At 35.6% G+C, this 27,566-nt stretch overlaps 1 protein-coding gene across 1 annotated transcript in view; it reads left to right on the top strand.

The window, feature by feature from the left end:
- Col11a1 (collagen type XI alpha 1 chain) overlaps positions 1–27,566 on the top strand; it is a 186,192-nt gene that overhangs the window by 7,492 nt on the left and 151,134 nt on the right. The window contains exons 2-3 of the mRNA XM_021159058.2: positions 15,461–15,628; positions 22,472–22,685. Coding sequence (XP_021014717.1) covers positions 15,461–15,628; positions 22,472–22,685 — 382 coding nt within the window. The remainder of the gene's footprint in view (positions 1–15,460; positions 15,629–22,471; positions 22,686–27,566) is intronic.

Below are 27,566 nucleotides of genomic sequence, written 5' to 3'. Positions count from 1 at the left end.
TCACAAAGCAACCTAAAAAGATTGCTACTAGAAGCTGATGAGTGTTATTTTTGCTCTCACTAATTTAATAAACTGTATCTGGTAGATTCATGATCTGATTGGTTTGCTCAGTTAACAGTGGTGCTCAGTAATTGTTGTTTCTAATCTATAGAAATAAGCAACAAGTTATTTTCAGGAATTGATGGTTGTGAACTGGTTTATTACCTCCAGTGTACAAGTGCCAACCCAGATTATTAAGAAAGATCCTTTGAATGTAATCAACATGAGGAATGCAGAAAAAGATGAAGGGCTAACAAAAATTGAAACACTATCATTATTTTGAAATTCCTCATATGTCAATTTTCTTCCTGAAGTTTCTGTACAAATAATAATAGATACACTTTATTTGTGTTCCTGTTGCTATCATGATGACAGATAGCACGTATATATTCATAATTTGTTTTGCAGTTACCTTCTTCCATCATCCAGAAGAGTGGAACAAGATAAAAATTTAGTTAAGTTAGTCATGTGAAGTTAAAGTGTGAGGACTTTCTCATGTAAGTGTACCAGCAATGACTATATTTCTCCTTCTGTTCCTCTTATTTCTTCTCTTCTTCCCCTTCCCCTGACTCCTCCTCCTTTCTCTATTCCCCACCCTCTCTCATCTCTTTATTTTCATTCCTTTGTTCCTCCCACCTTCTCTTTCCCCCTATTCTTCCTTCCTTCCCTTCCTTCTCTCTTTCTTTAAGGAGACAGGGTCTTGCTATGTACTGACTTGAAACTCACAATGGAGACAGGGCTGGCCTCCAACTCACAGAGATCCACTTGGCTTTGTCTAACAATTCCTGTGATCAAAGGTGTGCATTACCATGTCGACATTTCTTTTCTTCTCATTGTTTGTGTCTGTCTGTGAATGGGGGAACATCCTAAGCTATTATTCCCAAGGCTATATCCATCTCTTCCTTGAACCCCTACCCAAGGGTCTCTTTCCAAGTAGCCTAGGCTGGTCAGGATCTCCAAGGAATCCACTCGTCTCCATCTCTCTCCTATGTGCTAGAATTAGAAGTATATTTCACCATGTCTTGCTTTTTTAGGGAATTCTGAGGATTGAGTTTAGGTCTGTGTACTTCAGGCATGGGCTTCATCATCCTGGCTGTCTACATGGCCTCCATTATTCACATATTCATTTTATAGTAACAGATAAATCGGATCTTGCTTCCAGTATTTGAAAAAGCATTCACCAATTCTTTCCAAAGATATCTTTGGACATTCTCAGCTATTGATAGTATCTGTTGTCTTTATGACTATATCTGGCTTGAACACTTGGAGCAATGTGTTTGATCTGATGGTGGTCATAAATAATTTTTCTCCTTGAGTATAAAAGGAAATTAAAAAATCAGCCTATAAAAACATTTGATATAAATATTCCTGCCCTCTTTTTTGCATATTATTGGGGATTAATCAGCCTTTTAATTAGCAATTAGAAACAGTGATTTGTCTCTTAATCAATGTAATAAAATAAATATTTCTTTGAACTATAGAAATAATTTATATATTATATGTATAGTTATTCAACTATGAAGTTTCATACTCAAGCAAGACACAGAAGAAGATTAACGGTATTAATAAATAAAAAGAAGGCCTATAGGCAGTCATAAAATTTTAGAAGAAAGACACACACACACATACACATATATATGAATATATATATGTATATATATTCACATATTGCTATGTGTTGTACATATCGGTTGTACTAAAAGCAGTAAGTTGACTATCAGTCAATTTTACTAAGCATGGCGACAGATCCTAGAACAGGAAGAAAGGGATATTTGAGGAAGGGCTGTTGAATGGAGGTGTTGGCTACAACTCAATAATCCAAAAGTCATCTGGCAACCCAGATGTGGTTTATATGTTTGCATCTATAGATAGCTATAGAAATTCATAGAAATAAATAATCTTTGTGATTTATAAATCAGAAATGCTGTATTTTACAGTTGTTACACATTCTTAGATTGTGCTTTCCTTCCATGTCTTCACTGTACTGCATTCAATTCAGTTTATGTAAGCTTGTGTAGTATGAGAAGGTGGAGGATTCAGCCTACTCCAAAATGTCAAGAATTCATGTTATTTCCATTTTTGTGTATAACCTCTGTATGTTGATGGTTACAGCTGTAGTTGTAGGCAGTATGCCAGGATGTGTTACCATTGGGGTATGAGTGTAACTCCAATAGTGATAGTGAAAAGGAAATATACTTCATCAATTTGTTCACAAACACAAGTTAAATCTCTATTATATACCCATGTTATGATAGGCTCCAAACTGATTCATTTAATTTAATAAATGCATGTTCCATTATTGATACATGCTTCAGCCAATAGTTAAGTTAGTTAGTTAGAATAGTTAAGAAACATCACAACCTACCTCATAGAATCAGCAGTCTACTAGAAAAGGCAGAAATCACCCGATAGTCACATACATAAATATATACCAATAACAATGGTACGTGGTATGAAGCACGTTTGCAGAGACACAGGAAAAGAGCATAGAAACAGAGAAAGGCCAAAGAAAGTCAGTTGACAAATAACCATTGAGCACCGAATAACCAAGTGAGTCCATTCTGAGATGTGACATGAAAGCTGGAAGCAGAAAAGCAACTAACATTACAAAGGACTTCAAAGGAAGCTGTTGAAACCAGGCATTGTGCATAAAGCAGTTGACATGGTGTGAGGGGGAAGTGATGTAAGCCAGAGTTGAGGAAGTATGCCCAGACCCAAGATCTTAAGGATATACATTCCTTAATGGTTTCGTGATAATTTGTGTGTTGCATAGAACCATGTAACTAAAAAAACCCTTTAACTTTTGCTAATTTTTGCAGGGCCAGTGAACACTGGATATCAGCACATAAGATGTGAGCTTGTTACCCTTGAGTCAATCACAACAGTGGGGCAACATTGCTTTCTTTATAATAGCTGTACTACTAAAAAATGACCCAGGGTTCTCAACAGTAATAGGTCTATTTTGAAATCACACCTCACATACAGTTGTGTTTATAATGTACATGTAAACATATTAATTAATAATCGTATTTTATAAGGGAGTAATTTAAACAAACTTGCCTAGACATTTTTTAAAAGTTTATTTTTCCTCCTTTTTTTTAAATCAGATATTTTCTTTATTTACATTTCAAATGTTATCCCCTTTCCTGGTTTCCCCTCCAAAAACCCTCTATCCCCTCCCTTCTCCCCTTGCTCACCAACCTACCCACTCCTGCTTCCTGATCCTGGCATTCCCACACACTGGAGCATAGAGTCTTCACAGGACCAAGGTGCCTAGACATTTATAAAACCTCTTTGTGAGACAAATAAGTAACTTAAATCGCTAAATCTCATGAGCTTTTTCATGCAATCACTCATATTATAGCAAGCATTAGAGCCAATAATTACAATATGATGTTTTTAAAAATTCCTGAAAAATTTTATCTTTAGACCCACTTTGACTTAAAGTAAAAGTATTTATTATAACATTTGCTACGTTCTAATGATTTCCTTCAGGTGAAGCTATATTCGCATTGCTTAAAAAATAACAATATTATTAAATTAATTGGCTTTGAATAGTATTGGTAGACTCTCAACTCCTAACATTTTCTTCTAACCTTTATCTCTGTCCTTAGTTACAGGTTTATAAACTTGATTGCCTGCCCATCTATTTGTAGTACATGAGGCTAGTCAAAAGTTTGTATTCTCTAAACTGAACTGTTGTCTTCCTAGCCCGTTCCTCTATTTAGTCTTCTGAATCTCTCAGGTCATGGAAATGTAATTAGTTGTGCTGTTCAAACAAAAACCAATCTCTCAGAATTTGCCTTTTGGGTTTTGATCCCTTTCTCTCCCAGCTGAAATACAGCCTTACTACTGTTTGCTCTGTCTTCCCAGGGTGCCCAGAATCTGACACAGTAATGCATAGTTCACCCACACATTACACCATCTCATATCTGTAGGATTGCAATACTTCTTTATGACCATCTGGTTGGGCTTCAGGGCTCTGAATTTTCTCATGATTTTCTCAATCCTCAAGTCTCAGTAGTTTGAAAAAGTTACTTGAAATTAAAACTGACTAAAAAATATTCATAAAAAAATTGGGTCCTATCACTTGTCTCTAATGTAACCTTCCAATGGCTTTCCAAATCAGTTGCAATAGAGGTCAGTTTCCATGGACACTTAATAAAACGTACACATCACCCTTATGTCTCTGACTTTACCTCTTAAAGCCCTTCTATTCTCTTAGCAGATGGCTTTGTTTTATCCCATTTCTCCACAATTCTCCGTTGGTCTTTGCATTAGATTCTTTGTACACTTTCCTGCTGCTTCTAATCCAGTTAAGCAAAAACAATCAGGCAGGGTGTTTTCTCTGACTTTTCAGAATTAACCGAAGTATCATTTACTCACAGGGGAGTTTCTTGTCTTTCTCATTTGATGCCACAATTCATTCTACAGCAAACTTCCATCAACTCTTTTCCTTATGTCCTCACTTTCCTCTGTGAGTCTGGAATCTGTCCCATGGAACAAATTAATAGTTAAAGACAGAGAAGTTATTTTCTTCTCCATAAAATGTAGAGCTGATAATTTTGACCTATAAGTGTTATTATAAATTACTTCTGCTTTCGAGTGTTAATAGAATCCAGGTGTCACATAGCCAACAATTCCCATACTTGATACCACTTCAGCTTTATAGATTTTTCACAGTTACAATAAACAGTCAAATGTCAAACAAAATACAGCTTTTCTCATTTGATGAGTACAATGGCTATCTATTCGTGTGTTTAGAGAGGTCATACTGTGTTAAAATTGCCACATTAGCTCTATTTTCTTTCCTCAGGGCTAATGTCAGATATTCCTTGTCAAAAACTAGACATCAAATTAAGTACTATCAAGGATATAAAGACACGGAACATTTTTCTTTTTTTTCTTTCTTTTTTTTTTTTTTTTGTTTGTTTTTTGTTTTTGACAGGATTTCTCTCTATAGCCCTGGCTGTCCTGGAACTCACTCTGTAGACCAGGCTGGCCTCGAACTCAGAAATCTGCCTGTCTCTGCCTCCCAAGTGCTGGGATTAAAGGTATGGCCACCACTGCAATTCAAGCCTAAACTTTGTGCTCTATGCACTCTTCATCTCTATACATCTCTAGAGTCTATAGTTAGAATAATAAACAGTTACTAAGGGGGTAGACATGCACTTCATTTTGATGAGTACTTTGATTTTTGATTTTTGGTTTTTTGTTTTTGTTTTTTTTTTTGAGCATATTTATATGTATATATGTGTATATATATATATATATATATATATATATATGTATGGCAGTGTATTTTTTCTTGGCAATTAAATTTAAAATGTTGTGAAATTGATTATAATATTTTAAAAAACATTTTAAGAGGTCATATTTGCATTTGATCATTTGCTTTATTTTTTTCTGAAAAGACTGTCAAAATAGGATTACATTTTTTTCACTGATAAAATTAATTATAAAGTTCAGAAAATTCTAAGTAATCAACTTAATATATATATATATATATATATATATATATATATATATATATATTTGTCTATGCCATTCTCAACTTGATGCCCATCATTGTTTGACTATCAGATACTCATGTTTTCCCAGGATGGTTTTTATAATCTGTAGTTTTAAGATTCCTACAATTATTTTTATTTGTGGTATTAGTGTATATAAGTAAATATACAAGCATAGTGTTGCTAATGGAGATATATTTAAGTTGACAATAAAATTGTTTATGTAAAACTAAATTTGAAAAGATATTATTGCCCTAATACCATGCTCAAGTATAATTAATACAAACAATATCTAATTGTTTTTGAAAAATAATTTGTCTATTTTATGTACAATGGTGTTTTGACTTCATGTATGTCTTTGTGTGTATGTGTCGATTCCCCTGGAACAGGAATTAAAGATAATTATGAGCTGCTATGTAGGTGTTGGGAATTGAACTTGGGACCTGGGGAAGAACAGCCAGTGCTCTTAACTGCTAACCAATCACTCTAGCATGCAACTGTAATATTTTATTTTAAATATATATTATAATATGCTAGTGTTTATAAGCTTTCCATTCTTGCACATACAAAGCACATCAAACAGATTAGCAGTAGTAATGGCTAGTCTTGGCAACTGAAGTTAATGTTGAAAATTTTATCCCCAGGATCCAGAGTAATAGATTATTGCAATCCTTCATATGGATTCTGGGAACCAAATCTAGTTCTCTTCATAGCAGCGAGTGCTTTTAACCTCTGTGCCTCTCTCTAGCTGAATCCTCCTCCTCTTATTGAGGCAGGATCTCACTCTGTAACTCAGGCTGCCTGGTATTCATTACATAATTTACACTGGCCTCAAATTTGAGGTACTCCTATCTCAGCTTCTTAAATGCTGAGATTACAAGCATGAACAGCTACTTAGTGTTCCAATATTAACGTTATGCTTACACCAATTTCTAGGTAATAAAAATAATAAAAATGCTAATATTATCCGTATTTTACCTTCATATTGTGCTATGGGTTGGTCAAGATGAACATGAAAGTGTAGGCTCTATATTCATTGATGTAGTAGCTAGTTAATAAGTCAATCCCAAAACCAAAATAAAAAAAAATCCTTCAGGACATTGTGTATCTCTAGAATACCAGTACATACTTTTTGCTTTGCTATGTTTTTATAATTTAAATTTAATTTTATTCTGAGAATCTTATATGTGAATAAAATATACATTTTCATGCCTTCCTCCCTGTCACCCCTCTAACTCCTCTTGTATCTCTCACAACCCCACCTCATAGTCATGAATTCTTTTTCTTTGAATAATACATATCTATTATCTAAAGAAATATATAAACATATTAAAGAAATATAGAAATATTACATGCTTGAACACACCACAGGCACGCACGGATACACACACACACGGAATCTGTTTTGTTTTGTTCAAATACTCCTCAGGGTGATTGATTTACTCAGTGGCACTTCATTAAAGAGTACTGATTTATTCTATCCCAGCAGGTATAATTTGAAATAGTCTCTTGGTTAGGGATAAGAATTTGTGTCCATTTTCTCTTCAAAGTCCTGGGATATTGTCTGGTTTGAATGTTATTGCAGTTTTTGTGAGATCATATATGTATTTGTCCTGCTGTGTCTGGAAGACATTTATTTCTTGAAGTCATCCATCACCTATGGCTTTAACAGTCTTTCCACCTCCTTTTCTGCATAGATGTCTGGGCTTTAAGGAGAGGGGTCTGATAAAGTCATTCCATTTAGGACAGAATGTTCCATGTGTGTGTATGTGCATGTGTCTAATATTTATATAGTTCTTTACTATAATATATATTTTGATAATTAATATAAAATACTAATATTTATTATTTAAAGAAGAAGAATTCATGAGTATGAGGGAGGTTTTGAGAAATACAGGAGGAGTTAGAGGTGAGACAAGGGAGGAAGGCATGAAAATATATTTTATTCATGTATAAAATCCTTAGGAGAAAATTAATTTAAATTATACAAACAAAGCAAGACAAAAAGTATGCACTGGTGTTCTAGAAATAAGTGCTTCAAACTCACTTTGCTTTCTGCACATTGTTCAGTTTGGGTCCCTCTGTTTTCCTCTAGGGTCATGACATATCCAGTCTTGAGGTCTTGACCACCTTAGCAATGTTGGATATGGATTGCATCTCATGGAGTGGATATGGGTTTACATGCAAACAAAAAAGTGTTCAGTTACTCCTGTAACATTTGGGCTACTGTGTTCTGCATTCAGGTAGCTGATATAAACTGTAGGGTTTGTAGCTGGGTGGTATTAATCATCACTATTCTCTGGAATATGCAAACAGAGTGCCTTCCAATACCATGAAGACCACTCAGAAGGGGTTTCTAGTCAGGCAACAGCATAACCTCTCCATCTTCTAGTGCTTTAGTAGATGTAGCAATAGGGCCCTACCACTGGGTTATGGAGAACAGCAAATAGCTTTGGCAATTGCCTGTGATGGGGGTGATTTACTGGGCACTCTGGTGAATGAGTAAACAAAATTTAACTCATTCCTGTTATTGGAGGTTTTACTCAGTACAGAAAATGTCTAGTTGAGGCTTTATTTTCTCCATAATATGGTGACTCCATTTAAATTACTTCATATACTCATTAGTAGGTTTCCATATGGGTTTTCAAATGTTCTTTAGTGTTTGTTGTACCTCCTTTGACATCACCTCCTCTTTCCAATTTTATCCTCTATTCTAATTTCCCCCTTTCTCTTTGTAACACTATACTCTATGTCCCATGTCTTGGAAGATCTACTTCTCTGCCCTGGTCCCTTACCAGGTATCTAACCTCATGGTCATGTGTATTTAAACACACTTATCTCAAAATTAAAAGCTGGCATTTATATGTAAAATAAAACGTGAAATATTTGTCGTTTTAGCACTTAGGATGATCATTTCTACTTCTGCAGTTGTGGATTTATCTATGAGTTCCACCTGCTGCAAAGAAAAAAAAAAAAAGAAAGAAAGGTTCCTTGATGAGCTGTGAAAGGTACTCTTTTTGCTGTGGGTCTGTGACCTCACCAGCAATGAGTAGTCGGGTTTAAAGTACCAGGTATGGATTCCCTCATATAGGACAGGCATTAAGTCCAGTTGGTTACCCCAAGATAAAATAAATATGACTATTGCATTAATGGGAGACTTTCTAGTTGGTCATTTTTATGGTCATAGGATTTACAGCTGGGCAGGACTGTTGATTGCTTTTTAACCTTGGCAGCTTGTGTATCACCATTGACTACTATGAGAGCTAAGACTTATGGTCAGTTGCAGGTTAATTCCTCCATGACCTGTGTCCAAAGTGTGTGGTGTCTCCTCCAGTATAGTTCTACCTTCAAATTCTAGGAGAAAACCAAGGGCATAATTTTTTATGGTGGTTTGTTGTAAATATTTAGAAATACTAAACCATTTATTATTCTGTTGTGCTGCAAAAGGACTTCCTAATGCCATCAGTAAAAGAAGATAAAAGGAACCAGCTTGATCGTGGCTTAGGAAAATATAGATTGTATTTAATGGATTTGTTAGAAATGTTCAAAAACATTGGAATTTTCAGAAATCAATCATTTGTAGAAGTTCTTTTTTGAGAATATTTATATATTTTAGCTTCTTTTCGCTGGGATTAAGAATCATTATCATGATAAATTCTCAAGAATGAGGTTGGACAAGTGATACAGAAATGGTTTAAGGGGCTTACACAAACTCATTTAATTGTTGCGATTGTAGACTTGGTGAAGAGAGAACTTGCTATTCAAGCATGAAGTGTTCAGATCCCCAGAAGCCATGTACAACCTGGGTATGGTGGAGTGTATCTTCAACTCCTTTATTGGATCAGGGTGTGCAGAGACACCCTGATTAGCACTAAATTAGTGAGCTCAGTGTTTCACACACACACACACAAACAGGTGTGTACATTAACATATATGTATGTGTGCACAAAAAAATAATAGCTCCTGAGCTTCACTTAGAACTTTGACAGTGTCACTTACAGAAATTGAGTTCATAATTACATGACAGTTGGTAGACAACTTTTGTTAATGACTCACATGAATTTTGAAAACTGTCAGTGTATTGGTAGTCAGTAAATTATAATATATGGTCATTGTCTCGTGTGGTTCAATACTATGTGGTACACTCATTAGAATTATAGTTTTTAAAAACTAAATTTTTATTTATTAAATTTTACTTTTTTGGGGTATGTGGGGAAGTGAGGAGGGAAAAGAAAGAGAAAAGATTTAGTGGTATGCCGAGGAAAATGATAATGTGACATATAATACAGAGTCACAATGAGATAATTATACAAATACAGTGAAGTGTGTTACCTAGGGGAGCAGGCGGCATGGCAAGAGGGACACATGACCTACATGAAGGAAGAACGATTTCCTGAAGGATTCTGTGGTGTCAATTTTAATAAAGATGTTTACTAGGTCTTAATTTACCTGATTTCATCACTGCTGTATGTTAGATTGATCTGGGAAAATGTGTGTGTGTGTGTGTGTGTGTGTGTGTGTGTAAGGTCTACATAAAAGGTATTTTAGGTTGCCCTGGTGGTATATGCCTGTAATCCTAGGTAAACAGTAGGCAGAAGCAGGAGTGTAAATTTCATGCTATTCTGGGCAACAAGATCATTTCAAAGGCAGACTACTCAAACTCGTAAGGCTTTGTCCAGAAAACAAAATGTAAAGAGGGAGCAATAGGCTTCTAGGTCACTGTAGGTCAGAGGAAGATTACAATCCCAAGCCGACGCCCACAAAACAAAATGAAACAACAAAACCCAGAGACAAGCAAATAAACAAAACCCAAAGAAAGCAAAGCAAAAGGCTACACTTACGTTCATTTTTATGATCTATATAGACTTTGTTGAAGCCTTGGAAAACTGTCTTTAGTGTGTGAAAATGAATCATAGCTAACTCTTGTGAGGCTATGCCAGTGCCTGGCAAACACAGAAGTAGGTGCTCACAGTCAGCTATTGGGTGGAACACAGGGCCCCCAATGAAGGAGCTAGAGAAAGTACCCAAGGAGCTAAAGGGGTCTGCAACCCTATTGAAGGAACAAAATGAACTAACCAGTACCTCCCCGGGTGCCTCCCCCGGCGCCCCCCCCACCCCCAGAGCTCATGTCTCTAGCTGCATATATAGCAGAGGATGGCCTAGTTGGGCATCAATGAGAGGAGAGGCCCTTGTTCTTGGGAAGATTATATGCCCCAGTATTCGGGAATGCCAGGGCCAGGAAGCAGGAGTGGATGGGTTGGGAAGCAGGGCAGGAGGAGGGAAAGAAAATGAATCATAGGTAACCAATAAATGTCTGTAATTGTTCCCAGTCTTCACAGGTGGATACTAAGTTTATGTTGCTTACAGTCCTCATTCTTCTACTGTTTAAAAATGCAAATACTACTTTTCTATCAGTAAAAATCCAGGTAGGAAGCGAGGCCATGCTGCTTCATTAGAACAGTGTTCCAAGGCTTGCCCTCTAAGGTGTGGTAACAATTCAGCTGGCAAAAGGTCTTTGAGGTCAAGAGTTTTATTAGTGCCATTTTACTGGTTTTGAAATTATGGCCCAGGCAGGTTGATGTATTTACCCATGTTCAGAACACACAGACACTAAATGGTAGCAGTGGAACTCAGAAGCAGTCAGAATTTTCAGCCCTGTATTACACAGGCTTTCACACCATATGGAGATGCTTGGGGAAAAAAATACCAGGAGAACACAAGTATCAAAATATCGAGGGATGTTAGGTCATCCATTCGGATTCTGCAGAAAGATTCAACAGAAAGAGGATCAGAAACCTAGAATCAAACTTCTGACGTGGTATGAATATATCTAAGAGGCTACTGGAACACACAGAAAGACCATTAAGATCTTCAGAATCCCGGGCGTGGTGGTGCACGCCTTTAATCCCAGCACTCAGGAGGCAGAGGCAGGCGGATTTCTGAGTTCGAGGCCAACCTGGTCTACAAAGTGAGTTCTAGGACAGCCAGGGCTACACAGAGAAACCCTGTCTTGAAAAACCAAAAAAAAAAAAAAAAAAAAAAAAAAAATCTTCAGATCCTTGTTTTTTGATGAGAAAGTATATGGCACTCAGAGACAGTTACTTCCTTGCATTGCCACTTGTATTTTGCTCATTTGGTCATGTGTGTATGTGTGTGTGTGTGTGTCTTTGTGTCTTTGTATTTCTTTACCAGTTGTGTATAATCTCATGTATGTGTGTGAGTATGTGAGTGTGGTGTACATTTCTGTGTATGCATCTATTCTCTTCTACTTTGGAAATACAAATCTAAGGATATACAAGTAACTTGAAATGTGTGAATGGTGCAATGCCAGTATAAGCACACCAGACAATGGTTCAAGAGAGAGGTAATACTTTTTAAAGATACCATCTTGGGTATATCCTACTTCCTACTCAGGCATGGTGTTAATTTGGATATGTATATCCAATTTATATATATATATATATATATATATATATATATATATATATATATATATATGTGTGTGTGTGTGTGTGTGTGTGTGTGTGTGTGTATGTGTGTGTGTGTGTGTATATATATATATACACTTCAGGAATATATATATATATATATATATATATATATATATATTCAGGAATATATATATATTCCTGAAGTAGACAAAAGTGTTTGATGTATTTCTTTTAAGTCCCAACTAGTATTTCTATAGCACTGACTGTGGTAGTGTTTCTGGGACAGTGAATATCAGAATAGACATGCTCTGGGATGGGGTGGGGGATTGAAACTAAGAGGAAAATTGGGCATCAAGATGGTCTATGCAAGGAATGTGGAATGTGGATGCCATCTGGAAGTCAGTGGGGTTCACTGAAGGAATTCAAGCATCAGAGTTGCTTGAACCATGGAATTCAGGCAGCTCAAGCAGTGGAATGTAGATGGACGGGGAAAGCCATGAAAGCTCTTAAAGGGCTTCTGCATTAAGAATTAAGCTCTTGTGTCCTGTTTTCCTGTTCAATAAGCCCAAAATATATAGTAGAAGACAGGAAAAACTACTGAGTACAATTCTGTACTGAGTTAGATATGGCTGAAAATGCTTCACAGTGGTCATGGAAATAGAACTCAAATACCAAAGCATACCTGAGTAGATTTGAAAATTAGAAATTACATTTTTCCCGATTTACTTTAATCAGACACATTAAATCATTGCTTTTAATTTTTAAACAACTTGAACTAAGAAATCCAGAAGATTTTTCTTTTGCAATATTTGTCTATATATATACATATATATATGTATGTATATATATATGTGTGTGTGTATGGAAAGTAACAGAAACCATATTATGAGAGTTTATTACAGTGGTTATGGGGATGGCAGCATGAAGCAACAGGCAGAATTTCAAAACAATTAATCATATGGCTCTGTAGAAAGAAGAAAGAGAAAACAGAATTTGTTAGCTGAGTTTTACTTTTTTCTAAAACTGAAATTCCTTTCTAGAAAATTAATTTAAATTGAAACTTGAAACAACAACAACAACAAAAACCAACAGCTGTGAATTAGGGACTGAGTGCTGATATCACACACTGTCCCTTCAAAGAAATTTGTCAGACTTTAAGGGTAGAGTCTCTACATTGAATCTAGCAAAAGAAGGATGCTCTCTGATTATATTCATTTCAAATTTGAAAGAGATAACTGTTTGTGTCCTTGTAGAGGCCTTGCATAAGAAGTCACTGGTATGAAAGGGAAGCTCTGCTCCATCCTGTGCATTGGTGATGGATGCTAGTTTTGAACATAGCCTGTTTTTTTTTTTTATATATATATTTTTATCATTGAATTGCAGCCTCTTAGGCCCTGATCATGTCTACACTGGAGTCTTGTTCAGCTTAGAGCAAGAAGATGAAATAAAATAAGTAGATAATATGTTGTGGTTTTCTGTCACATTTTTCCTCAGAGTAATTTATATCCTGAAATGTGAATTGAGCTTAATTTAAAATAAATATCAGCATCAGGAATCAATTAACTGGCTTAAGATAATTTCAGACTATTTTCAGTACGTTTTAAGTTTCCTTTTGTGGTTTTCATCTGTGGGTTATTGCCTCAACAGTGGGGCACAAAAAACAGGCTTAGCATTTACACAGACTCCGAGAGTACCCTTAGCTTATTCTTTGATGCTCAGTTCTTTCCTCCGCATAGCAGAAAAGAACATGTTATTTATGAAGGTTTGTGCCTTTAAATAATGGAGACTGGTGACAAGCCACATATTAGGATCTTAGTAAATGGCTTTTAGTGTATTATTTTCTTAGTTTTATGACATGACAAAGTATTATAGCAAGAATTGTCTAAAAATAGTATTTTGAATCAGGATTAGTGAAAACCAAGTTTTAAAATATTAAAAAACTGAACAAAAAGGTTACTATATTTGATCCTTTCTTTCCACAAACATTATTTCAACAATTATAAACACTACATGCTATATTGAATAGTCTGTAAATTTTCATTCATCACCTACATTCCATAGGTGCATAAGAGTTTGCTATTGGAGGAAACTGTATTTTTTATTAGAGGACATTATATAAAAAGCATGGTTGGAAAAACTCTACCTATGTATATCTGCAGATGTAGAATTCAGTTTTCCTTGAGTTAATAAACTAAGGTACGAATCATGTGCATATTTCCCACAATTTCTATTCAGTTGCTCATTCATACATTCTGTGAGAAATTGATTGCCATTATAAGTAAATATTTATTGAACTTATACTTCTCAAAGAGCTAGGAAAAGAACATGGTGATTCTGTCCCTTGAGATATGATATTATGATGCTGGCTTCTTGTTTCTAGAATCAATCCCAGTTTCCTTCTCATCAAGTCCTTGCATAAAAAATATACTAAAAGGTGCACTGTGGTGGCAGTTCCTCTTAACTCATTATATTAGAGAGAATTTTCAGTCATAAATGAACAAGATATCAGGTTTTGTATATTCCTAAAAGTAGACATGACTTCTTACATAGTTAGCAAAGAATTTTAGTACTGGCTCAGTTAGATTCTAAGTATTTTAAGGGCTGCTTCTAAGCCATGATGAATAACACGTTGGCCAACAAATAGACTAATTGGAACATTTCATTCAAAGACATACAGAAGTCAATGCATCATAAATATATTGCCATGATGGGCTCTAACATTCATTTGTAATAAGTACTACTCCACTTGGTTCAATGTATTGACTCAGTGACATGAATGCATTGTCTTGGAGCGGATATTATTAAAGTCTAAAGCAATCTTATATATCCTGTCTTTGTGGCTTATGCCATGTATTGAGTCTTCAAAATGTGGTCATTGTATCCAGCACCTCACAGAAGTAGTGAGATAATTTCATGGATCGGAACTTCACTATTTTTAATGACTGAATAAAATTCTTATCATGTGTATCACATGCTGTTCTTTCATTTAATTCTTTCTTTGTTTAAGAATTTTGCTACAATTTTGAACACACCTTGAATTCTTTGGACATGTAGCTTTTGGGATTTCGGAGTTATGTACTACTTTGTTGTTTTGAGAAGATATGTAATATTAATGAAATTTCTTAGAGTAAGGAACTTCATAGTACTACAGATCTAAAATGCATATTAGGGAATGTTAGATACTGATAGATTCAGGATAAGAAGAAGGAATGTTGCCTGCAATTGTGTACTCAACTAGCTACCATGGATATAGTTCAACCCAGTAGTCATACAGTTGATCCTGGTCAAATGAAACAGGTCAGAAAATCTGAGAAAGGGAGGAAGAAGACTTAATATGATAAGAGAAGGTCTGGGAATATGATAATCAGAATGTGTTCCTATAGGTATAGAATTGTCAACAATATTTAATAATTAAAATACTGAAACTAAAAATATGTTAAACTATTCAATTATCTAAATTTGTTTTTGCTTCTTTTTCAGCTGCTCCAGTTGATATACTAAAAGCATTAGATTTTCACAATTCTCCAGTGGGAATATCTAAAACCACAGGATTTTGCACAAGCAGAAAGAATTCTAAAGCTCCAGATGTTGCTTATAGAGTTACGGAGGAAGCACAGATCAGTGCCCCAACAAAGCAGCTATTTCCAGGTAGGTTAATTTTATCTTTGCTCCTATTGCTATTACTGCTGTTATTAATACAATTTTTTTCTTTATTTGCTTAATAGTGTTTCTATTGCGCTACATAATATCAAGTTACAGTATGAAATATAATTTTTCATTTAACAAAAAACAAAGAAATTGCAATCACCAAATGACATGATGAAAATATCTAACTGCTAGACTGATTTAATCTAGTAACAGAAATAGGCTTATTTTTAGAAATTAAACAATTGATTATTTCTTCAATAGACTATGGGAAGTCAGTATTTTATGACTATCCCATATTCATGGGGTTAAGATTGGAGGGAACTTCAAACAACTAATGATTGATAATTTTACAGTCATGTAGATTAGGACAAACTTAGTGGATATTATCCTAACATTACTCTATTTACTTTCAAAGAGACATTTTTTTTTTTTTGGTAAAGGTTCATTTTAAATGTTTTGCACATTATTCTTACATGAAGTTTAATACAGTATGGTAATTTGCATATTAATAACCCCTATAAATATTTGAATGGTTGTTTCCCAGTTAGTGTAACTGTTTTGGAAGGCTTAGGAAGTATGGCCTTGTTGGAGTAGGTGTGGCCTTGTAGGTGTGTTACAGGGAGTAGGCTTTGAGGCTTCAAAAGCCCACACCAGAACTAGTTTCACTCTTTCTACTTACATCTTATGGATCAGATGTGAAGTTTAAATACTGTTCCAGTGCCGTATCTGTTTGACCCCATGCTACCATGCATAACGATCATGGACTAAGTGTCTGAAACTATAAACAACTAACTGCTTTTTTGTTGTAAGTTCCCTTGTTCATGGTGTTTCTTTATAGCAGTAAAATGAGAACTGAGACATACAGCTAGCCAATTTTAACACATGCTCAGAATCTGATATTAGAGATTTTGTAAGACTTTATCTGGAAATTTTTCATATGATATTGATGAATTTCTGGGAACATTTTTTTCTATGAGAGACAATTTGATCCAATAGTATAAAAATCTTTTGAAATAATAATAATGTAGAAAAAGATCATTGATTGCAGAAATGAGAATTCCTGATATCACAATGTCTAAGTAGGCAGCCCATCATATGTACATGCCAGTTATTTAGCCTTTAACCTGTGCTTTTGTTCCTATTTAACAGAGATGTATATTGAGCTTTACAGATGTTGTCTAACTTAACTAATTATAATTAATTATGAGATACAAGGTGATACAATATCAATATTTCATATATGATCAGACTTCATTTTTATGTTTTATGATCTTCAACAAAAGTTAACATTTCAATTTTCCACATTGTTCTTTCACTGTCTGAAGAGCTCACTTCTGACTCTATGCATCAGTTTTGAAAAGTCAGAAAACATGATAAAGGAATTCAATATAAAATGCAAAATATTATTTTGGGGGACATTAGCTCCGTACCTTCTTTCCTCTCTGTCTGTTTTCGTTCCTGCCTGCCTGCCTGCCTCTGTTCTTTTTCTTTCTTTCTTTCTTTCTTTCTTTCTTTCTTTCTTTCTTTCTTTCTTTCTTTCTTTCTTTCTTCCTTCCTTCCTTCCTTCCTTCCTTCCTTCCTTCCTTCCTTCCTGTCTGTCTTTCTTTCTTTCTTTCTTTCTTTCTTTCTTTCTTTCTTTCTTTCTTTCTTTCTTTCTTTCTTTCTTCCTTCCTTCCTTCCTTCCTTCCTTCCTTCCTTCCTTCCTTCCTTCCTTTCTTTCTTTCCTCCTTTCTTTTTTCTTTCTTTCTATCCTTCCTTCTTTCCTCCTTTCTTTCCTTCTTTGTTTTATTTATTTTTCTTTCTTTCTCTCTTTCTTTCTATATCTCCCTCCCTCTTTCTCTTCCTCACTCTATCTGTCTGTCTCTAACTTCTCCCTTTCTTCCTTCTTGCTATGAGGGTCTCCCTCTGTAGTTCAGGCTGGTTCTCAAACTAATGACCATTCTGTCACAGCCCCCTAAGAAACCACCACACCTTGTTCTAAAGTATTTTCAAAATGTGTTTATTTGGGGACTCATTAAAGTTTCCTATATTTTCTGATTTACATTAATTTTTGCTGAAGAAAAGAAATATATTGACACAAAATATTATAATATTTTTGTACTGAAAAGTTAAAGGTTGAATGTCTTCACCATATTAAATCCTTAGAAATTTAATTTTAAAAAAACTTAAGTAATAATAATGTTACCTTTTTACATATATAGCTTCTATATTTAATAAGAAAATGTTTTGCATAAGAAAACAAAGATGTGAACTAGTGGAACTGCTTTGGAAATAGCAAATAAGATACAGTTTTTAATATTTTATAATTGGCTCATTGTCTCAAGGTCATAATAGTTAATTTAATTAATTTGGTATTTGATCTTTTCTTCATAGAGAATAAATATAATGTATGCTTGTGGAATCTTTTTCCACTTCAATTAACAGAACTTATCTATGTGAACATTTACCCCCGTTAGCACTCTTGTGTTCTGCCAATGGGTCTTGCAATGATATTTCAGATAAGAGACTCCTAGGGTAGGTAATTCAGATAATATCCTTCTTAGAGAGAACTTCCTGCAAATATTGAATACATGGTAATTTAAAATAGCAATAATAACATTCCATTATAAATATCAAATTAGTGAGCATTATTTAAAAAGTGGTGTATTTTCTGATGAACACAGCCAGAGGATTGGATTCTTCAACAGGCATCATTGATAACAGCCATCATTATCAGGAAGAAAGACTAGTATAGTGTTGCAGAATTGAAATATATGTCCTGCCGGTTGTGGTGGTGCATGCCTTTAATCTCAGCACTTGGGATGCAGAGGCAGGCAGATTTCTGAGTTCGAGGCCAGCCTGGTCTACAAAGTGAGTTCCAGGACAGCCAGAGCTATACAGAGAAACCCTGTCTCAAAACAAACAAACAAACAAACAAACAAACAAACAAACCAAAAAAAAGAAAAGAAAAGAAAAGAAAAGAAAGAGAGAAAGAAAGAAAGAAAGAAAGAAAGAAAGAAAGAAAGAAAGAAAGAAAGAAAGAAAGAAATATATGTCTTGTACCGATCTACCTGGAGACCTGAAACTGAAAGACCTGAAAGGACAATAGAATTAAGTAAAGTTCCTGTTTTAAACTCTCATTGACTACTTTGGAATACCTGATATAAGTGTCCTGCAAAAAACCTGTATATTGACTTCTATCTTTATAACTATCAAAGGAGGAGGATATTTCAGCACAATTCATTGATGAAGAGTTGAATAGATGGAGATTTTTAGTTGGGTAGCAATGCATAGCCATCTAATGTACCATAGTAAGACATACAAAGTATTATAACATGCTTACAGAACCAGTAGTTAATGATTAAGTAGCTAATTCTATACTTAAATTAAAAAATTATCACCATAAAACATAAAATATACTTTTGAAAGGTATATTCTGCTTGGAAAAATATTGGACAAAATTTAAATTTCTAAAATTTAAATTATTTTGCCATTTCATATAATATTTACTAATAGAGGAACATATGTTATTAAAATCCCATTTTAACAGTTGTGGCAGAATCTATGATAGTTGTCTGTGATAATCATGTTGGTTAATATAGACACATATTTTTTTAAAATAAAAACAAATATTAAATATTAGTGTAACTTTTAGCAAGAGTCTTTTTGCTTGTCTTAATTCTACATTTATATTTCAAAATATGGATATTTAAGGTGTAAAACATCACATTTGATGTCTATATTACATATTAATAACTGTTGTTTATGTATTTAATATAGTGTAGGACTTATATTAACTTTTGTTAAATTGTAATTAAAGCTTTCAGAATTTATACTGAACAGACTCAATGGCTTATTAAATTTACACATGATTCCCTCACTCTTATATGAATACAATGTTTCTGATGCCTCACCTTTCCCAAATATCTCTCTGTATATTTTTTTAAATAATTTTTTGTTAAAATGAACAAATTATCTTTTCTACAACTCATAATATTTTAATGTCTTTTTCTTTCATTATGAGATCATGGAAAATATTAGGCTAGTTATCTTGAGTCCTCTTCAGTAATAGACTAAATTACCTAAGTATATATATATCAATAGCATAGAAATTACAAAGCATGTTGTTAAGAGATGTTCTTTATAGCTTTCCTATCTCACTTCTCTGATTATTTCTCCTAATGATTTTCAATATAAAATTTCTGTTACATTTAAATCAAGTTAGAAGACAAAGATGTATTAGAGATAAAGTTCTTGACTAGTATGTATGAGGTCCTGGATTCAATCATCGTACTAAAGGTTGCAATTGAACAATATATATCTATATGCATATATATATATATATATATATATATATATATATATATAATATTCCAACTGATTGGAAATAATGATTTGATAGATAGGCTGAGAGATTTTGTGATAGCACCAAGAAATTGAAAACAAACACTTTTTCATGTAGAGTTTTGTTTAGTACTAACTAAAAATATATGAAAGCCAGTTAGTCAATGCTGACTCCTTTTTAGTGGCATGCTATTTAATTTCCTTAGCAGCTCTATAATTCAGTCTGCATCATTAGCCTAGCTAAAGGACATTATGTAGTTTTCTAAAAACATATGGCTAGAGTATCTTGTGTATTTCACAAGACATAGGATATTTTTTATGACATTTTATTTATTTTTAGTTGTGTGCAAGTGTACATTCATTTGTATACTTCTCTGTGTGTACTTCTGGGTATTTCCATGTGTGTTCTGTCCCCCTCTGTATGTGAGACAGAGAACAGTTTATAAGTGTGGATTCTCTTTTTTTACCCTCTGGGTCCTGGATATTGAACTCTGGTCATTATGACTGGCAGCAAGTCTTTTACCTACTGAGTCATTTCAGCAGCCCAAAACTTCAAATTAACTGAGGTACCACATTGTTTCTCGCTCACCTAATTTGTGCATATATGTGCAGGATAAAAACAAACAAACAAGCAAACAAACAAACAAAACTGCACCCATACTGTCTGTCAGTGTTTCTATTTGAATACATTTAAAAGGCTTCTCATGCAGGAAACATTTTCCTTTCACTATTATTCTGAGTGGATTCATAGAGTTCTTTTGAATGATATTCATTGACCCAGCTGCAGTCATTCTAATGCATTTTAAAAAGTGTTTTTGCTATAATAAATAGTGCTTTGATGGCCGTTAAATGTAATATCTTTACAAAGAAGCATCTTCTCATAATTAACAGAAATGGAACTGCATATCTGTGTCATCTTTGGAATTTGTACCCATGATAGTCATATTTATAATGCCTTTTTAAAAATCACTTTACATTACAACTTGTAATTGAATTAAGAACGAATGGATTTAATATGAAAGCTCTTGATATTGGCTCAGATATAATCTAAAACAAAGATCTTTTTTGTTAATGGATAATATTTTAACTGAAGTATTAAATTTTTCCTAAATGATATCATAGTATATGTGTCTATATAATATGTAATATCATATATGGTTAGTGATTATATATCATATATATTGTTACTTTGAAAAATAAGACCTGCAACTTAGTATATAATGTTTCCATAGCGGTTCAAATATAAGAGAGGTGTATTGTATTTAAGGACATATTAGAAAAGACACATTTAGCAAATGTCTAGTAAGCACCTCTGTAGGACAGATGACACTCTAGGTACTTGAGATAAGATCATAGAAAGAGAAAACAAACATGACAATATGCATTCCTACCAAATAACTCTGATATTCAGTGGCATGGTTTTCAATAATGAAACTGAATTATGTGATAAAATCTCCTAAGCCTTTAGAGGAATGTATCTCTAGCTGCATATGTATCAGAATATGGCCTAGTTGGCCATCATTGTGAATAGAGGCCCCTTTGTCTTGCAAACTTTATATACCTCAGTACAGGGGAATGCCAGGGCCAAGAAGTGGGAGTGGGTGGGTAGGGGAGTGGGGGGAGGGATAGGGGACTTTTAGGATAGCATTGGAAATGTAAATGAAGAAAATACATAATTAAAAAATAATAAATTAAAAAAAGAAAATAACACTTTTGCATTACCTTATTATTAGTGTCTTTTCACAATGAGCATATACAGGAGCAGTGTAGACCAAGTTGAGAAATCCATAGGAGTGGTTAAATAAGATGGTTTCAGGGGCTGAAGAGATTCCTCTGCCGTTAAGAGCCCTACCATTCTTGCAGAGGACTGGAGTTTAGCTCCCACTGCCAATGTCAGGTGGGGCATAATGCATGAAACTATAGTTCCAGATAATGTGATTTTGCTGGTTTTCACAGACACCTGCTGTCATGGGTCCACAACACAGACACACATACTTTAAAGAATGAAATAGGGTTTACAGATTGACTCAGTGGTTGAGAGCTCACACTGTTCTTCCTGAGGACCCAAATTCTGTACCCAGCATCTTCACTGGGCAATTCACAGACACCTGTAATTCCATCTACAAGGTTAAATGACACTTCTACCCTCCTTAGGTACCACACTGACATGCCTCCAATTTCCTGTCTGTTCACATACACATAGTTAAAAAAATCTAGAATTATAATTTAAACCATTTTAAAAAGTGCTGTTATTTTGGAAATTGTACTGTTATCATGATATTCCTTTCTGTGTGCTCAGTTTCTCATAATCATTATGCTTTAAACAAATAGCTTTCAGGCTTAACTTGGATTAATATAGAGAGCAAGGTTCACAGTCATGTAGTTCCCTCTATAACCACACAGCTTGGTTAACTGTTTCCTGTTTGAATTTAGTTACCAGGGCACCATCAATGGTTCAGGTAAAGTGAGCTAGGAACAATTTGGAAATCCACAATTTCTAACTTATTTTTGTCTTTTCAGGAGGAATTTTTCCGCAAGATTTTTCAATACTATTTACAATAAAACCCAAAAAAGGAACTCAAGCTTTCCTCTTGTCCCTCTACAATGAACATGGCATTCAGCAACTCGGTGTTGAGGTTGGGAGATCGCCCGTTTTTCTATTTGAAGACCACACTGGAAAACCCACACCGGAAAACTATCCTCTCTTCTCAACAGTTAACATCGCTGATGGCAAGTAAGTCACACAGTGATCAAATGTGGAAACCTACCTGAAAACTATTTTGATTAATCCTTCAACAGTCTTTGTGAAGTGTCTTTTCTAGTGGCTATTGATGGAAGACACCAAAAGAAACACCCCAACACCCTCAACATTTATAGAGTTTAGAAAATTAAAGGCAAAAAAAAAGTGTAAGAAATAAACAAACCTATATGGATGAGACAGAAAGGCAGAGCAGTAATGAGAACAGGAAATTAAATGGTGGTGAACGTTCAAGAAATGAGAAGAGAGAGGTTCACTTTCAGAACAGAATCTGAGGCCAGGGCTTCTCATGGTTCATTGAGTTAAAGGCACTTGGGCCAAGCATATCAATCTGGGTTCAATCCCTTGGATTGACATGGTGGAAGGAGAGAAACAACATCCACATGTTGTTCTCTTACCTCATCATGTACCCAACCTGTGTGTATTCCTCAATCAGTAAATGAATAAGTGCTTCAAAATTTGAAATTCAGCCAACTAAACAAGGACAAGGAATGAGCATGGGGGATAGAAGGCACACTGTGCTGAGACTTGCATGCATACTGCTTTAGCTGGAAAGGAAACAAAGGCAAATGATCCTGATTCAGACATCTTGAAAAGCAAGGCGGGAGCAGAGGATGGGGAGGATACAAACTGTCAGGAGGCCTGGAGGAAGATCACATTGTAGTGTTTGAAACAACTTGGGGTTCAATTCTGGGTTGAGGCATGGCCTCACTTAACCATTATAAGCAAAGAAATGGCCTGACAGGAAATACATTTTTTTATGTGTATATGTATGTGCCTGGTCTTCTCTATGTATACCATTTGAATATATATGGAGATCATAAGAAAGCACCGGGGACCTTGGAACTGGACTAATGGGCAGTTGTGAGTTGCTCAGTGAGGATTCTAGGAACAAATCGTGGATTCTTCACAAGAGCAGCAAGTTCTCTTAATCACCAAGTCAAGTCAGTTCTCCAGCTGCTAGACTTAAATATTTGTGACAGTAGTACTAATATTACATATTATAGGAGACCTGATATACTTGACATGTGCTGTGTACTGTTTTAAGCACTTATTACAATGCTAACTCAGTTAATAAAGCTTATAGATTATGGGAGCTGAAGCACGAAAGATTCCAATGACTTAAATGTGACAGAGATGGCATCTTAAATGAAGCTCATACTATACTCTTGTCAGTCCTGGAAATTCTGAACCATAGATCATGGTTCCATCATTTGCTTTTACTGAGAGAGTCATTAATCCTAAGCAAAATTGCACGGTGTTTTAATATTGAATGTAGAACTCGAAAATCAGTTTTACTGGATATGTGGCATTTGGTTATAGGTGTTGAAGGCAGTATAGATATAAAAAACACATTCATTTTGTTTTGGTAGGATGACAGAACTCTCTCAGTAATGGGGAAAATTAAGCTTCTATAGCACGTTGTGTTATGATCCTATGAACATAATAATCTCAAACAAGAAGATACAAAATGTAGTTCTCACTGCTTGTTTTTGAACACAGGATATTTTTATTTCTGGAAGTTTTTAAAAACTTTCAGGAAGGTGTGTGTGTGTGTGTGTGTGTGTGTGTGTGTGTGTGTGTGTGTGTGTGGAGAGAAAGAGAGAGAGAGAGTGTGTGTGTGTGTGTGTGTGTGTGTGTGTGAGAGAGAGAGAGAGAGAGAGAGAGAGAGAGAGAGAGAGAGAGAAATGATGATCTTTCTGCATGTTGATATGGGTGGGATGGTGCATGTATGAGTATGTACTTGAAGGCATATGTGTGTGTAGACTAGGTCATAAGATAACTAGGGCAGCCTTGGGTATTGGTCCTCAGTAGCCATCCACCTTATTTATTTATTTATTTATTTATTTATTTATTTATTTATTTTATTTATTTACATTCCAAACACCACTCCCTTCTCCTGCTTCTCCTCTCACAAAGTCTTCCCCTTATCACCTCTCACCTTCCGGGACCCCCACTCCCACCCTGAGTACCTGCCCACTCTGGCACAGGATTTGGCCCATCCTCTCCCACTGAGGCCCTATAAGGTAGCACTGTTGTAGAACAGATGCCACAGTCAGGCTATATATAGCTTTAGAGGACAGCTTCTGCTCCAGTTGTAGGGAAACCCACATGGAGACTTGGCTGCACATCTTCTACATATGTGTGGGGTTTGGAGGTGGGCATTCTGTCCATCTGTTGAATGCTCTTTGGTTAGTGGTTCAATCTCTGAGAGCTTTCAGAGGTCAAGGTTAGTTGTCTTCCTGTGGTCTTCCTGTGGTCTTCCTATCACCTTCAGGGCCTTTAATTTTTCTCCTAACTCTTCCATAAGGGTCCATGACCTCTGTCCAATGTTTGGCAGTAGATATCTGTATATGTTTCAGGCAGCTGCTGGGTGGAACATCTGACAGGACAGTTAGGCTAGGCTTCTGTCTGGAAGCATCACAGAGTATCAGTGTCAGAGACTGGTTCCCAAGTTGGCCTGGTTACTGTTTAGCCATCCCCTCAGTCTCTGCTCTATCTTTGTCCCTGTATTTCTTGTAGTCAGGACAAATTTGGGGTGGAAATTTTTGTGGTTGAGTTGTTGTCCTTATCCCTCCACTGGGGGTCCTGCCTGACTACCCAAGTAGCCTCTTCAGGTTCCATATTCCCATTGTTATGCATCTCAGCTAAAGTCACCTGCATTGATTCCTGAGAGTCTCCTCAAACCAGGTCTTTGGGTTTTCCTAGAGGTCCCCCCCCCACAGGCCCAAGAGCAGCAGATTTCCATTCATTCTTGTGGCCCTCTGGACCTCTCTCCTGTCTCTCTTCACACCTGATCCTGCCCTTGCTCCATTATTCTCTGCCTGCTTCCCATCTTCTACCCTGGTCCTTCTCTCCCTCTGCCTCCCATGACTAGTGTGTTCTCCCTTCTAAGTGAGAGTCAAGCATTCCTGCTTGGGCCATTCTTCTTGTTTAACTTCTTTGAGTCATGTGGGGCGTATCATGAGTACTTTATGGCTAATATGTACTTATAAGTAAGTAAATACCATGTATGTTCTTTGGGGTGGTCTAGGTTACCTCACTCTGGATGTTATTTTCTAGTTCTATCCATTTGTCTGCATTTTTTTTTTTTGAGTCAGGGTTTCAGAGTGAAATGGAGTTTTATAATGAGGACTAGGCTAGACTTGCTAGCCATAACACACCAGACAGACACCTTTCTCTGCCATCTTAGCACTAGAATTAGAGGGGCATGCTTTCGTGTCCACGTGTGTATAAGGATCTAGGGCTTGCACTCACATCTTAATTGTGTAGCAGGCACCTTATTGACTAAGCTATCTTCCCAGCCAATTCATTCTTGTTTTTATGGTTGCTATGGTCACAAATGCACAGAAGCACAGACCAATTAGTAGTATAGACTAGAGAGATGATAGCTTCTCCTAAGCCAAGAATCACCAACTTTTGTTTTATCATAAAAAACTATGATGTTTTATTGATGGTATCGTACCATGAGAAAAAGGGGAGTAATTAAGCATTCAAACCTCAGTTCATCTATTATTATTATTATTATTATTATTATTATTGTTGTTGTTATTTTGCATGCTATACCTAATTCTATGATTTTTGTCATCTTATTATTAGGAAAACTTAAAATAATTTTTAAAAAGCAATCAAGTTTAGTGTTCAGATGAGATTTTAGCGATTAAAATTATTTTTATTTTCTGTTAATGAGAAGAACATCCCTCAAGACAACGAATGGTTTAAGTTAGCACACAGCCTTCTTGGCATAAAGTATGTGTAAATTTTACTCCGAGTGTATGAAGTTGCTCCAAGGCTCCTTATATAAGCCTTTCCTAGTTGAATGTGCTAGTGGAAATACCAAAGATAAAGTATGTATGGAAATGTACTTGGTCGTCACCACTAACCATGCCAAGTATCATTAACAGACATTTGGGAATGCTCATGCAAGTTTCTCGGTATTTTATTTTATGGATCCACTCCTAGACACTTCTGGAATATTAATCTAGCACTTTGATTTGGAAGAAAATATAAACCACAGTGGCTTAAAAAATCCAAGTGGATTTCACTTAGTGGTTTCTGTTAGCACCAGACATTGTTAATAAAACCCTTTCTAGGATGCAGAGAGAGCATGCATGCTTCCAAGGGCTGGCCACGTTCCCCCTTCTAAGCCTGTCATCACCACCCTGAATTAGCTGGGGCAGTAGCTGCAGAGTGAACTGAGCCTCCCACTCCACACATGCGCTGACTCTGCTTTCTTTCAGTCTTTCCTCCTCTTGCCAGCCCTGGAAAAGAAGGAAAGATATTGTGTCTCAGTTTTGGATCCTGCCCACGGTGGTGATCTATAACTGTCTTGAAATTAAAGTGGAAAAAGAACATGAAAACACTTGAAATAAATGGAGCTCGGGACAGAGTAGCACATTGTGTTTTACAATTAGAACATTCAGCTGCTCCAGATGGAGCAGCCATTCAGTAAGGAGACAGACCCTTTTATAGCCACTCTCAGGGGATCACCGGAGCAGAAGTTTTTTTCTTGTGGAATTCCACTTTGGAAGAAAGCGTTTACGCACAGAGAAACTATTGCTTACCCATATCCATCGCAATCTCTGTCAAATGTGCTCATCAGAAAACAATGAGATTAAGCTTTTGTTTCTGCAGCACAAAGTGAAGCAGAGGATGGGCAGTCCTTATCAGCACAGGTGCATAATCCTTCCTCCCATCTTCGGAAACTGTGTCCTTTTGAGTACCTGGTGTTGTCCTGGGTAAACAGTAAGTTGTCACTAGCTAAGCAACTAAGGCACAAGCGTGCCTCTGTGTTTGTACCATTTCAGCTCCCGGTTGACATTTAAAGCTCGTGTTCTAATGGGTCTGTTGATTTGG

Source organism: Mus caroli, unplaced genomic scaffold (genome assembly GCF_978045245.1).
Source record: "Mus caroli unplaced genomic scaffold, Mus_caroli_1 scaffold_3, whole genome shotgun sequence".
NCBI classification, from domain to species: domain Eukaryota; kingdom Metazoa; phylum Chordata; class Mammalia; order Rodentia; family Muridae; genus Mus; species Mus caroli.
Note: the sequence above shows the minus strand (reverse complement) of the source record. Positions and strands in the feature narration are given on the sequence as shown.